The 12,668-nt window shown below is 40.9% G+C and overlaps 1 protein-coding gene across 1 annotated transcript in view; it reads right to left on the bottom strand.

The window, feature by feature from the left end:
- Positions 1-414: 414 nt before the first annotated feature.
- Positions 415-12,668, bottom strand: part of lamb1a (laminin, beta 1a) — a 106,269-nt gene continuing 94,015 nt past the window's right edge. The window contains exons 29-33 of the mRNA XM_060842930.1: positions 8,270-8,477; positions 7,504-7,645; positions 5,429-5,605; positions 3,833-3,992; positions 415-1,590 (exon numbers count right to left, since the gene is read on the bottom strand). Coding sequence (XP_060698913.1) covers positions 1,454-1,590; positions 3,833-3,992; positions 5,429-5,605; positions 7,504-7,645; positions 8,270-8,477 — 824 coding nt within the window. The 3' untranslated portion in view covers positions 415-1,453. The remainder of the gene's footprint in view (positions 1,591-3,832; positions 3,993-5,428; positions 5,606-7,503; positions 7,646-8,269; positions 8,478-12,668) is intronic.

Genomic DNA, 12,668 nt, shown 5'->3' on the forward strand with positions numbered 1-12,668 from the left:
TAGAAGCTTGACATCAACCAAGACAAAGCAGCCCACTTTTTGATTGGTATCATATCCACAAGCATCTACTCCCTCCTTCAATGCTCACGAGCAGCAGTGTGTGTACTATCTACAAGATGTATTGCAGAAATTCCCCCAAAATCCTTAGGCAGCATGTTATAAATCCATCACTACATCCATCTAGAAGAACAAAGGCAGCAGATACATGGACCAACACCACCTGACAGTTCCCCTATATGCCACTCATCACCCTGACTAGGAATTATATCAGTGTTCTTTCACTGCCACTGTGTCAAAATTCTCAAATTCCTTCTGTAAAGGCATTATAAGGCCACATGCAGCATGCAGTCTGCAATGGTTAAATCATTTGTGGATTGTTTAAAAAGTTGCAAAGACCAAAGCAATTTTTTTAAAAAAGCATTTATTGCGCAATGGATGTTTATGATGTCCATTTTATATATGATTTGAATGCAATAAATGTATTCAATACTGGCTACAAAAAAGTTTGCTACCTTTTCCGGAGAACTTTAACTTCATTTTCCACTAAGTTTAAAGAACAATAATATAAAAATACTGCTGGTGCCTGCAAATTGCATTTTATGGTTGCAACATTTGTTGTTAAACATTTGAAACACAGGTAGCTCTCCTATAACGCGCGTTTATAAATACGATATGGTTGCAAGGCAATTTGTGAATTGCAGACTTGTTGAAAAAAACAAAGTGAACCCCTGTTCACTGTTACACGGATTCTATCCCCCGCTGGAGTTGAACAGCAAAACCCAGCCTCAGGATCCTGCATCTGCAAAATGCAAATTCAGTGTGTACAGCTAAAACAGGAATGCAATCAGCTCTGCAAGCCTTGAAACTTAGTTTGAAACTGGGAATTGTAATCTACATTTAGGAGGAACTTTATTTCAAACTGTGGGAGAATCTTAGGGAGGACTGGACTTCCGTGTTGGCATCACTTGGACAGTCAGCTCACGCACTTTCTGGTGAAGAGCATCATGAAAAGGTACAATGCTGTGGTCAGTGTTTTTTGTGTTACAATGTTAGATTTACTCTGTTATTTAATTAAAATATATGATTTAAAGATGTATTTAGACTGCGCTATTGTTTGTGTTACGCTAATTATTATGTGCGTTTAATTTTTACTGATATTTTTAGCGGTTTGCCTGACCCCTGTTTTTTTCCATCAGCCCTGTTATTGATATTATGCTATTTTCTACAACAAGTTGTCACACGGGAACACAACTACTGCGTTATAGGAGAACTACATGTAAAAATCAAAGTGCTTACAAATAATGTACCACTTTAAACAATGACTCAATAAATTTGCAAGCTTTCCTTTTAAAATGTTGGCTTGGCATGGATTGTTCTTCAGCTTAACAAGTAGAATATTAGGGACTGACAGGAAGGCAGCTTGAAGTATATAGTGTCAGTGAAGTGATTCGCATTATAAACAGGTACTATAGATGGCAACCTTCTGGCTAATCGTTTGCAGCAACAAGCGCACATCTTCTTCCAGTTTTATTAACTTTTGGGCTTTTTCCTCCAAAGCTTTTTGGTTGTCTTCATAACTTTTTTCCAGTTCTGTAAGGAAACACAATGTCAACTTGTAATTCTTGAGCAGTTAGATATGAATACACAATTTCTGACAGCAGTCTTATCTCATCTGCTTTACGATTCAATTAGCTAAAATCTTTATTCATATTTAATATTTCAATGTATGAAGAGGAAGATATTGACATTGAAAATAAAATTTCCAAATTGTGCGTGCAAGAACATCACCTTGTCAAAGCTATTCAGAGCTGGAGGATGTTAAATCAATGCTACAACTTCAGATAGGAATCCCTTTAGTTGACACTTGTTAAGAAATGTGATATGAACATGTGGTCTGATCAAAGTGCATGATCAATACTTGATTAATTTTAACCCTTGCTGACAATATGCTTGCAGTACTTAGTGCAACTAATATCAAGTGATTTGCTTTCAATAGAATAGAAATGAAAAAGTCACAAAAGCTACAGCTTGATCAAGTCATTTAACCAAACTGGGGAGGGCTTTAGGAGACAGAAAATTCACATTCATAACACAATGCATGGACTGTAGATAGATCAGCTTGTTCAGACTTACTTTATTCCAGAAGGTTCTAGTATTCATACCCTCGGTCCAACCCGTCCATGCCGACCAGATATCCCAACCCAATCTAGTCCCACCTGCCAGCACTCAGCCCATATCCCTCCAAACCCTTCCTATTCATATACCCATCCAAATGCCTTTTAAATGTTGCAATTATACCAGCCTCCACCACATCCTCGGGCAGCTCATTTCATACATGTACCACCCTCAGCGTGAAAACGTTGCCCCTCAGGACCCTTTTATATCTTTCCCCTCTCACCCTAAACCTATGCCCTCTAGTTCTGGACTGCCCGACCCCCAGGGAAAAGACTTTGCCTTTTATCCTATCCATGCCCCTCATAAATTTTTTAAACCTCTATAAGGTTGCTCCTCAGCCTCCGATGCTCCAGGGAAAACAGCCCCAGCCTGTTCAGCCTCTCCTGTAGCTCAAATCCTCCAACCCTGGCAACATCCTTGTAAATCTTTTCTGAACCCTTTCTAGTTTCATAACATCTTTGCAATAGGAAGGAGACCAGAATTGCACGCAATATTCCAAAAGTGGCCTAACCAATGTCCTGTACAGCTGCAACAGACCTCCCAACTCCTGTACTCAATACTCTGAACCAATAAAGGAAAGCATACCAAATGCCTTCTTCACTATCCTATCTACCTGTGACTCCACTCTCAAGAAGCTATGATCCTGCACTCCAGTACCAAGATTGGTATAACACTGAGCTCTGATCAGATGGGGAAAAACTCTCTTTAAATCTAACTGCAACTAACATACACATAAAACTTGATTACTTAATTGTACCGCCAGAATAGGAGTAATTAATGTGAAATTACCACAACAAAATTACTATCAACAAGACTGAGGAGATGGACATCAGACCTGGCTGTGCTAAGAAATAAGATGTTAGCAGATGTAAGCATTGAAAATTCTGAAGAAATCCAGTGAACTTCACTAGCAATGAACTGATTTTTGCTGAAATAAAGCATAAAGCACATCTTGTAAAGTCTACAACTCTTAAATCTAGGCACTATCAATTGAAACTACTAACGAACCACTAGATGGCACTTCCCTTTGAGTGCTATAACTGGCAATTTATCAATTTGACTTCAATCTATTGCCATCAAAATAAGATACATGCAAGGCAGAACACAAAACAGTTTTAGATGCATTTATATCGTTCCTTTCTTTAAAAAAAAAGTCTCCTAATCTAATCAGAATGAACTGTTGCTGATAGTCAAAGAAAAAGATCTGTTGCTCATTCGCTCTTTGTGGACAATGTGAATCAGAAATTTTTTGTTATGCTCCTGGCACAATGCCTTAGTACTTCTTTGCTGCTCACTCAGACCTGACCCCAAATTCAGTCCAAACAAAGTTTAAACCCTCAATATCAATAGTCACGAAATACTATCTTCCACTTAGTCCAAACATTTTGATGACTGTCAACATCAATGAGTAATTGTTATGCTACTCAAAACAGAAGTAAACAGTACTGTGTTTCAGAATGTAAGGCTGTTGAACAGCTGGACTGAATTCCATCTTACTCTGGATTTGCTACAATACATTAAAGGATTTTTAGCAATGAAACTGAAGTTTAAGCCATAAATACTTATAGAAGCAGCTTCAGTGTCTTGCTTGAGCATTTTCATATTGTTTGCCCACTGAATCATGTAATCGCCACTTTACGTTCAATGTAATACTTACTCTTTAATAACTCAAGTTTCCGACTTGCATCTGATAACAAAGATTCAGCTTCGACCTGCAATAACTTGGCTTTTTTCCGAGCATCAGAAGCTGCATCAGATTTTTTGATGATAGTGTCTTCTACAATGGTGTACTTGCCTTTCAGGACAGTGTCGAGTACCTAGGTTAAAGACAGCACCTTTAAATATATGGTTAACATCTCACAAAGGACGGTTACCAATGTACTCTGCAGGATGGCTCTGTCTACTGTATTCATATACTGGAATCAATAATTAAATGTATAGCACAATAACTAGATCAACAGCTCAAATGGCAGATCATATCTATGTTCAATGAACTTCCCACTCCTTACTTTACCTGGAACGATCCGGAAATGAAATGTAACGTATTCACACAGCAATATGAGCTAAACTCAGATGTTGAATTTCTACACAGGGTAGGAGTACAAAAAGAGAGAATTTTGGATAAGGCAGTGACTTACAGCCTGAGGAATTGAGAGCAAAGGACTCTGCCAGAATTAGGTACCCTCATCTCAAACTCATTAAGCCGCCGCCAGTGGAACATTCCCTATCTTAAGGGAGTGTTAAGATCATGGAGTGAAAAGTACCTGACACAGAGCCAGATGCAAGAAATTAAAAGGAAAGTGAACCTGCTATCTGCTTTATTTGAAAGCAAAAGGACTTTCATTTATACAATGCCAACCAGAATCTTTGAATGTTACAGCACAAAATCTTTTTCCCATCCCATATAGAATTTTCATGAGATTTCCTTAAAATCACATTTTGATTTCCAGGGGCTCTTTCCCAGGAACTTATTTATAATGAAGTACAGGGCAAATCAGAGCTCAAAGAGTTCATCAGTATCCTTAATTATAAACCCTCAATTAAAATTTAAACCCACCAAACTCCAAAAAATTTCCTAGACCCTTGTTTTTAAACTGACAAAATCACAGGCATACGTTAGAAACAAAAGTTTTATTTTCCCCTCAGAATAGGAGACGAGACAATTCTAAACAAAACAAAAATCTATCAGCATAAACACTACTTACTGGTGAAATCAAAGCTAATATATTTCCATAACATATTCCTAACAGCTGGAACATGCCAACTATGCATTTCTGATTTAAACTTAACAATTGACAGTGTTCATTACAATATAATTCACTGCACTGCTCTTCATTTAGTAGCTCCTGAACGTGCACAGTTTTAAGGTGCAGATTCCAAATTCATTTGTAAGCAACCTATTACCTCAATGATTTTAAGTTTTCCTAGCCTCCAATTAACACAGTTTTCCTTTCATGTGCTTAAAACCGTTCTGCAGCCTTCCTCTCTCTCACACCTTCTCTCTGTGCACCCTTATAACCTTCCTCCATCCAAGTCCACAACCTGTAGCCACTTGCTCTTCCCCACCCTATGCCCATTGTTTCTCTTTGACATCCATCTCAGAGAAGTCGAGGCCAGAGCTTCATGTCTCGGTTGAAGAGCCTGGGAATACTTTTCCAGAAGATGAAAATGTTCTAGGCTGAAAATATTGAAATAAAATCAAGACAAAATGAACTGGATTCTAAATTTCCTTTGAACGATCATAAATGCCTACCTGTTTGGCTTCATCTGCAGTCTGCTTTATTTTATCTGCTGTATCCCCAATGTTTTCTGCAGTATGTGTGTTGTCAGTGGTCTTTTGTTTTATTTCATCAATGTCCTTTTCAATCTGTGCCAGGCGTTCAGTTGCATTGTTGAGGCTTTGTTCTGATGCTACTGTCTCTGATTCAATCTAAACAGCATTTAAAACAGTAAAGGTTTTTTCATACTGAAGTACAGGAGGTAAACCAAGAACAACTTATAGTCTTGAAATGCAATTATCCAATAGCTTACAAGAGAGAAGTTCAACACAGGGGAAACATTTTCATTTAGACTATAAACCAACATCTTCACATACCCTGTTTTGAAGTATAGATTGTACTGGTTTTCCAATTAGATGTCTAATTTCCTTGCCCGGTAGACCATACCATATGAGAAAGAGTGTAATAGATGGTGTAAATGTACACTAAAGGCCTGTCATAAACCTTAGTTGGCACATTAGAACCACAGCAAAACTGGAAACTTCTTGAATGCTGAAGAAATTTCACCTCTATGAATTTGAGTTTTCTCTTGATTAAAATAATGAATGTAAGAAACAACTTTGGCAACAAAATTAGAATGCGTAAGGATGAGAAACATTTATCACTAACACAAACATCAGCAAGACTGAAATGATTGAGATTGGCGTCTGGCTACAGGCTAGTCTGCACTCAACTAGCATGATTAGCTAATCAATCTTTTTTTTGACCAAACTAAATGATACAACATACTAGCCAACTGCAATTTCTCAAGTTTCATGGCTTGAGAGCAGTAAATTGATTTGCAATATATGTATACAAAAAGAGACATTTCAAATTCTTTAATGGTTGAATTAAGGCTTGCTACCTTCTTTACTGTCAAACGCATTTGCTTTATGTTTCACTGAGATGACAAGTTTAAACAAACAGGCATCCATCTACGAGCAGGAATGGATTACTGAAACAGACAAAAACGTGCTAAAACCAAGGATGTGAGAGAGAGAGAGTGTGAGAGAGAGAGAGAGAGAACAGATTGTGCTATGCATTCCCTGTCAAACAAATATGCACTTAGGAAACTGTAATAGTTAACTTTGCTCCAGTTCTTTGATCTAATCACAGGGGCTACTCTGACTTAGACTGTGCACGGACTATTTTGTGATCTAAGTGGCGATACAGCTGAAGGCAACGGGTGAAATTCTGGCATTTTATCACGAAACATAAACCTGCACAGAGTAGTTCAAAGCATATGACATTAGCACCTAATGCATTACTGCTCTGGGTTAGCTATAAATTCACAATTATCAGGCGAAGGCATCAGGGCAGCTTAATAACTACAATAGAATTTTTCAAACCTAAGTACAATCTTACAGATGAACCTGAACAGAAAACATATGGAATAGTTTTGAACCCACAGCCATATTCAAAACACTGCGAAATGTTTGTTGAAAGATAAGTTTTTATTTTCTTTTCCCCCACGAATGGCAAGTAAATGCAACATCTTGTTTGGGGTTGCACAGAATGTGAAAATCTCCAGTTCCTGGTTTGAGTCTAGTTAGCTTATTTAGCTAGTGCACTGCAATGCAAGTGTAGAGGGTTTTCCTGTTTCACATCACTGTCTTATAATCTTTCCATAAAAAGTGTGCACATTGCAACATTAACTGAAGGGTGAAACTGCTGTAATAACTATTCCATTTAAACAGCTCGTGATGCCAAGTTCACATCTGAAGGATGGACATCAGTGCAAAGTACCAAAGCCTGCACTAAAATAGTACGATAGTATTTTCAGGGGCTAAGAGTGCAGGAGGGAGAGTGACAACAGTCTATATTACACACAAATCAATCCCAATGGTCCAGCACCAAATTCTTGGGTGGGGGGTTTAAGGGTGAAGGTCAATTTTACAGCAGATTAAAGCTAACATCAGAAATGAAAATAAACAAGCGATTGCAGCACATGCAAAGTTAAAACTATGACAGCTTCCCTACATGCAGAGGGCAATGGAAGAGTAAGGACATCAAAACCTCTATTTAGAAACTCCTTGCAAATGAAGTCCAACTTATCGATATAAGAACATACTGAGGTCAGAAGGTCCTGTGTTCCCTCAATGTCTTCGTTAGCTTGTTTAATTGCTTTCACAGCTGCGTTCTGTGCCTTTTCTGCTTCATCCAAGGCCTCCTTCACACGATCAGCTGCAACTTTAACATCTGTTGCATGGATTCTGCACCACAGGAGTAGCCATGTTAATATAATCAGCCTCTGAACTTAAATTCATTATGCAATTGGAGAAAATTAAAACAGGAGATTTGGCTAATCTAATTTCCATTAAAATGTGGCATTTGACATTTTAAATTACTGGTGACAGCAATTATTTGAGGATACTGACGGATGAAAATGTGAAGAAAATCAATATTGAAAGATTGATTTAGTAATATTTCCAAATTTAAGAAATATTTCATTACTCAGTGAATGAATATGGCTAATATATAGCAATAAAATGAGAGGACAAATTGTTGAACTCAAATGAGTTCAAAAGGAGGTATATATTTTAAAGTAAAAAATGAGGTCTGCAGATGCTGGAGATCACAGCTGCAAATGTGTTGCTGGTCAAAGCACAGCAGGTTAGGCAGCATCTCAGGAATAGAGAATTCGACGTTTCGAGCATAAGCCCTTCATCAGGAATAAGCTTATTCCTGATGAAGGGCTTATGCTCGAAACGTCGAATTCTCTATTCCTGAGATGCTGCCTAACCTGCTGTGCTTTGACCAGCAACACATTTGCAGATATATTTTAAAGTAAATAGCATCTACCAGCTGATATATTTTAAAGAAAAAGAATGACTCACTTGGCCTTCCTGGCTTCATCCAACAATGCTTCAGCCCGCTCAATATCTGCAGCACTCTGGTTTAGAATCACTTCCACGTCTGACAGACTTTCCACTCGGTCCCGAATGTCATTGGTCAGGTCCTGAAGCTGCTGAGGAGTGGTGGGCATTTCTAACTTCAGTACTTCATTGGCAACTGCCTCAATGCTCTCCAGATCAGCGCCGTCCTCTGCAGCATGTGCAAAACAAGGCGGTTGGGTTTTTTGGATCAAAGTAAAATGGATTTCAAAGTGCAACCAACAGAGAAAGGCCAGTGAATTTAAAACATTTTAATCTCAAATGTAATCAGGTTTAGAAACCTAACTTGCGCGCACACACTTTTGAAGAGAAAAGTGATCATTCTATGAACTAATGGCTGCCCATGATATACCAACAAGACAGACAAGAGCACTGTACCTTATTTGATTGGTTCTTAGCACTGGGTTTGCACTGACAAGTACAATGTGGTTGTTAAACTGGACTAAAAGTTCTCCACAGAATGAGCACTGATGTTATTGAAATTGTTGCACCCAGAACAATAAACAAAACTAAGGAGGTCTGCAAAGTTTATCTTTTAATCTTATTTTTATGTTTTTTGCTACACTATAATTACTGAGATGTTTAATTTTGTTCTATCTTTCTACTTAAGATTCTTGCACCTAATGTGCCACATTGTGTGGTGACATACACATCTCACTGTACTGCTGAACTTTTGCACTCGAATATGCTTGACAATCAAAATTTAAAAATCAAAATCAAAGAGGGAGTTTGTTTTCTTCCCAAAATATCCAAATGAGATCTATTTCATTGCATCACCTACTTGGTCCTCAATTCTCTCCTTATTTGAGAGGACACTACAACTGGAACAAATTTCCAAACAGTATCTACCTGCCCAGGAATAGCATCACTATCTTGAGTTTGCTTAAAATACAAGGGAAGTATGTACTTGATAAGTATGTACCAGTCAGGCAAGGAGGGAGTTGTCGATTAAGGGAGCCATGGTTTACTAAAGAAGTTGAATCTCTTGTCAAGAGGAAGGCAGCGGCTTGTGTGTTAGGAATGAGACATGAAAGCTCAGCTAGGGTGCTTGAGAGTTGCAGGTTAGCCAGTAAAGACCTAAAGAGAGGGCTAAGAAAAGCTAGAAGGGCACATGAGAAGCTGTTGGTGGATAAGATCAAGAAAAACCCTAAGGCTTTCTATAGGTATATCAAGAATAAAAGAATGACTAGTGTAAGATTAGGGCCAATCAAGGATAGTAGCGGGAAGTTGTGCGTGGAGATAGGGGAAGTGCTAAATTAATATTTTTCATCAGTATTCACACTAGAAAAAGACAATGCTGTAGAGGAGAATACTGAGATACAGGTTATTAGACTAGATAGAATTGAAGTTCACAAGGAGGTGGTGTTAACAATTCTGGAAAATGTAAAATATGTAAGTCCCATGGGCCGGATGGGATTTATCCTCGGATTCTCTGGGAAGCCAGGGAGGAGACTGCCAAGACTTTGGCTTTGATCTTTATGTCTTCATTGTCTATAGGAATAGTGCCAGAAGATTGAAGGATAGCAAATGTTGCCCCCTTGTTTAAGGAGGGGAGTGGAGACAACCCTGGAAATTATAGACCTGTGAGCCTTCCTTCAGTTGTGGGTAAAGTATTAGAAAGGGTTATAAGAGACAGGATTTAAAATCATCTAGAAAGGAATAAGTTGATTAGGGACAGTCAACACTGTTTTGTGATGGGTAGGTTGGTCCTCACAAACCTTGAGTTCTTTGAGAAGGTGACCAAACAGGGGGATGAGGGTAAAGCAGTTGATGTGGTGCATATGGATTTCAGTGAGGTGTTTGATAAAATTCCCCATGGTAGGCTATTGCAGAAAATACGGAGGCATGGGATTGAGGGTCATTTAGTGGTTTGGTTCAGAAATTGGCTAGCTGAAAGAAGATAGAGGGTGGTGGCTGAAGGGAAATAGTCATCCTTGAGTTCAGTTATTAGTGCTGTACCGCAAGGATTTGTTTTGGGTCCACTATTGTTTGTCATTTTTATAAATGACCTGGATGAGGGCGTAGAAGGATGGGTTAGTAAATTTGTGGATGACACTAAGGTTGATAGAGTTGTGGATAGTGGCAAAGGATACTGTAGGTTACATAGGGACATTGATAAGCTGCAGCGCCAGGCTGAGAGGTGGCAAATGGAGTTTAATGCGGCAACGTGTGAAGTGATTCACTTTGGAAGGAATAACAAGAATGCAGAGTACTGGGCTCATGGTAAGATACTTGGGAGCCACCCAGGTTGATAGGGTTGTTAAGGCAGTATACAGCGTGTTAGCTTTTATTGGTAGAGGGATCGAGTTTCGGAACCAGGAAGTCATGCTGCAGCTGTACAAAACTCTGGTGCGGCCTCACTGTGGAGTATTGCCTATGGTTCTGGTCACTGCACTATAGGAAGGATGTGGAAGCTTTGGAAATGGTTTAGAGGAGATTTATCAGGATGTTGCCTAGTATGGAGGGAGGGTCCTATGAGGAAAGGCTGAGGGATTGGAGGCTGTTTTCATTAGAGAGAAGGAGGTTGAGAGGTGACAGTTGAGACATACAAGATAATCAGAGGGTTAGATAGGTTGGACAGTGAGAGCCTTTTTCCTCAGATAGTGATGGTTAGCACGAGGGAATATTGTTTAAAATTGAGGGATGATGGATATAGGACAGAGGTCAGAGGTGAAAGTGAGGACTGCAGATGCTGGAGATCAGAGCTGAAAATGTGTTGCTGGAAAAGCGCAGCAGGTCAGGCAGCATCCAAAGAGCTGGAGAATTGACGTTTCGGGCTTGAGCCCTTCTTCAGGAATGAGACTAAGATAAAAGGTAGGGAGGAGCGTTGGAAATGTGATAGGTGGAAGGAGGTCAAGGTGAGGATGATAGGCCAGAGTGGGGGTGGGTGCGGAGAGGCAGGAAGAAGATTGCAGGTTAGGAAGGCGGTGCTGAGTTCGAGGGATTTGACTGAGACAAGGTGGGGGGGGGGGGGGGGGGAGGAAAGAGGGGAAATGAGGAAACTGGAGAAATCTAGGAGCATCCCTTGTGTTTGGAGGGCTTCTAGGCGGAAGATGAGGCACTCTTCCTCCAGCCGTCATGTTGCTATGGTCTGGCGATGGAGTCGTCCAAGGACCTGCAGGTCCTCGGCGGAGTGGGAGGGGGAGTTGAAGTGTTGAGCCACGGGGTGGTTGGGTTGGTTGGTCCGGGTGTCCCAGAGGTGTTCCCTGAAATGTTCCGCAAGTAGGTGGCTTGTCTCCCCAATATAGAGGAGGCCATATCGGGTGCAGTAAATGACGTGTGTGGAGGTGCAGGTGAATTTGTGGCAGATGTGGAAGGATCCCTTGGGGCTTTGGAGGGAAGTGAGGGGGGACGTGTGGGCGCAAGTTTTGCATTTCTTGCAGTTGCAGGGGAAGGTGCCGGTAGTGGAGGTTGGGTTGGTGGGGGGTGTGGACCTGATCAGGGAGTCACGGAGGGAGTGGTCTTTTCGGAAAGCTGATAGGGGAGGGGAAGGAAATATCTCTCTGGTGGTGGGGTCCATTTGGAGGTGGTGGAAATGACGACGGATGATACGATGTATGTGGAGGTTGGTGGGGTGGTAGGTGAGGACCAGTGGGGTTCTGTCCTGGTGGCGATTGGAGGGGCGGGGCTCAAGGGCGGAGGAGCGGGAAGTGGAGGAGATGCAGTCGGGGGCATCGTTGATCACGTCAGGGGGGAAATTGCAGTCTTTGAAGAAGGAGGCCATTTGGGTTGTACGGTATTGGAACTGGTCCTCCTGGGAGCAGATGCGGCGGAGATGAAGGAATTCGGAGTGTGGGATGGTGTTTTAACAGGGGGCAGGGTGGGAGGAGGTGTAGTCTAGGTAGCTGTGGGAGTCGGTCAGTTTGTAGTAAATGTCCGTGTTGATTCGGTCACCCGAGATAGAAATGGAAAGGTCTAGGAAGGGGAGGGAGGAGTCTGAGATGGTCCAGATAAATTTGAGGTCGGGGTGGAAGGTGTTGGTAAAGTAGATGAACTGTTCAACCTCCTTGTGGGAGCACGAGGCAGCGCCAATACAGTCATTGATGTAGGGGAGGAAAAGGTGGGGGTGGTGCCAATGTGGCTGCGGAAGATAGACTGTTCCATATATCCTACGAAGAGGGAGGCATAGCTGGGGCCCATGCAGGTGCCCATGGCAACTCCTTTGGTTTGGAGGAAGTGGGAGGATTGGAAAGAGAAGTTGTTTCGGGTGAGCACCAGTTCAGTCAATCGAAGGAGGGTGTCAGTGGAAGGGTACTGGTTGGTACAGTGGGAAAGGAAGAAGCAAAGGGCTTTGAGTCCTTCGTGATGGGAGATGGAGATGTACAGGGACTGGATGTCCATG

Source organism: Hemiscyllium ocellatum, chromosome 23 (assembly GCF_020745735.1).
Source record: "Hemiscyllium ocellatum isolate sHemOce1 chromosome 23, sHemOce1.pat.X.cur, whole genome shotgun sequence".
NCBI classification, from domain to species: Eukaryota; Metazoa; Chordata; class Chondrichthyes; order Orectolobiformes; family Hemiscylliidae; genus Hemiscyllium; species Hemiscyllium ocellatum.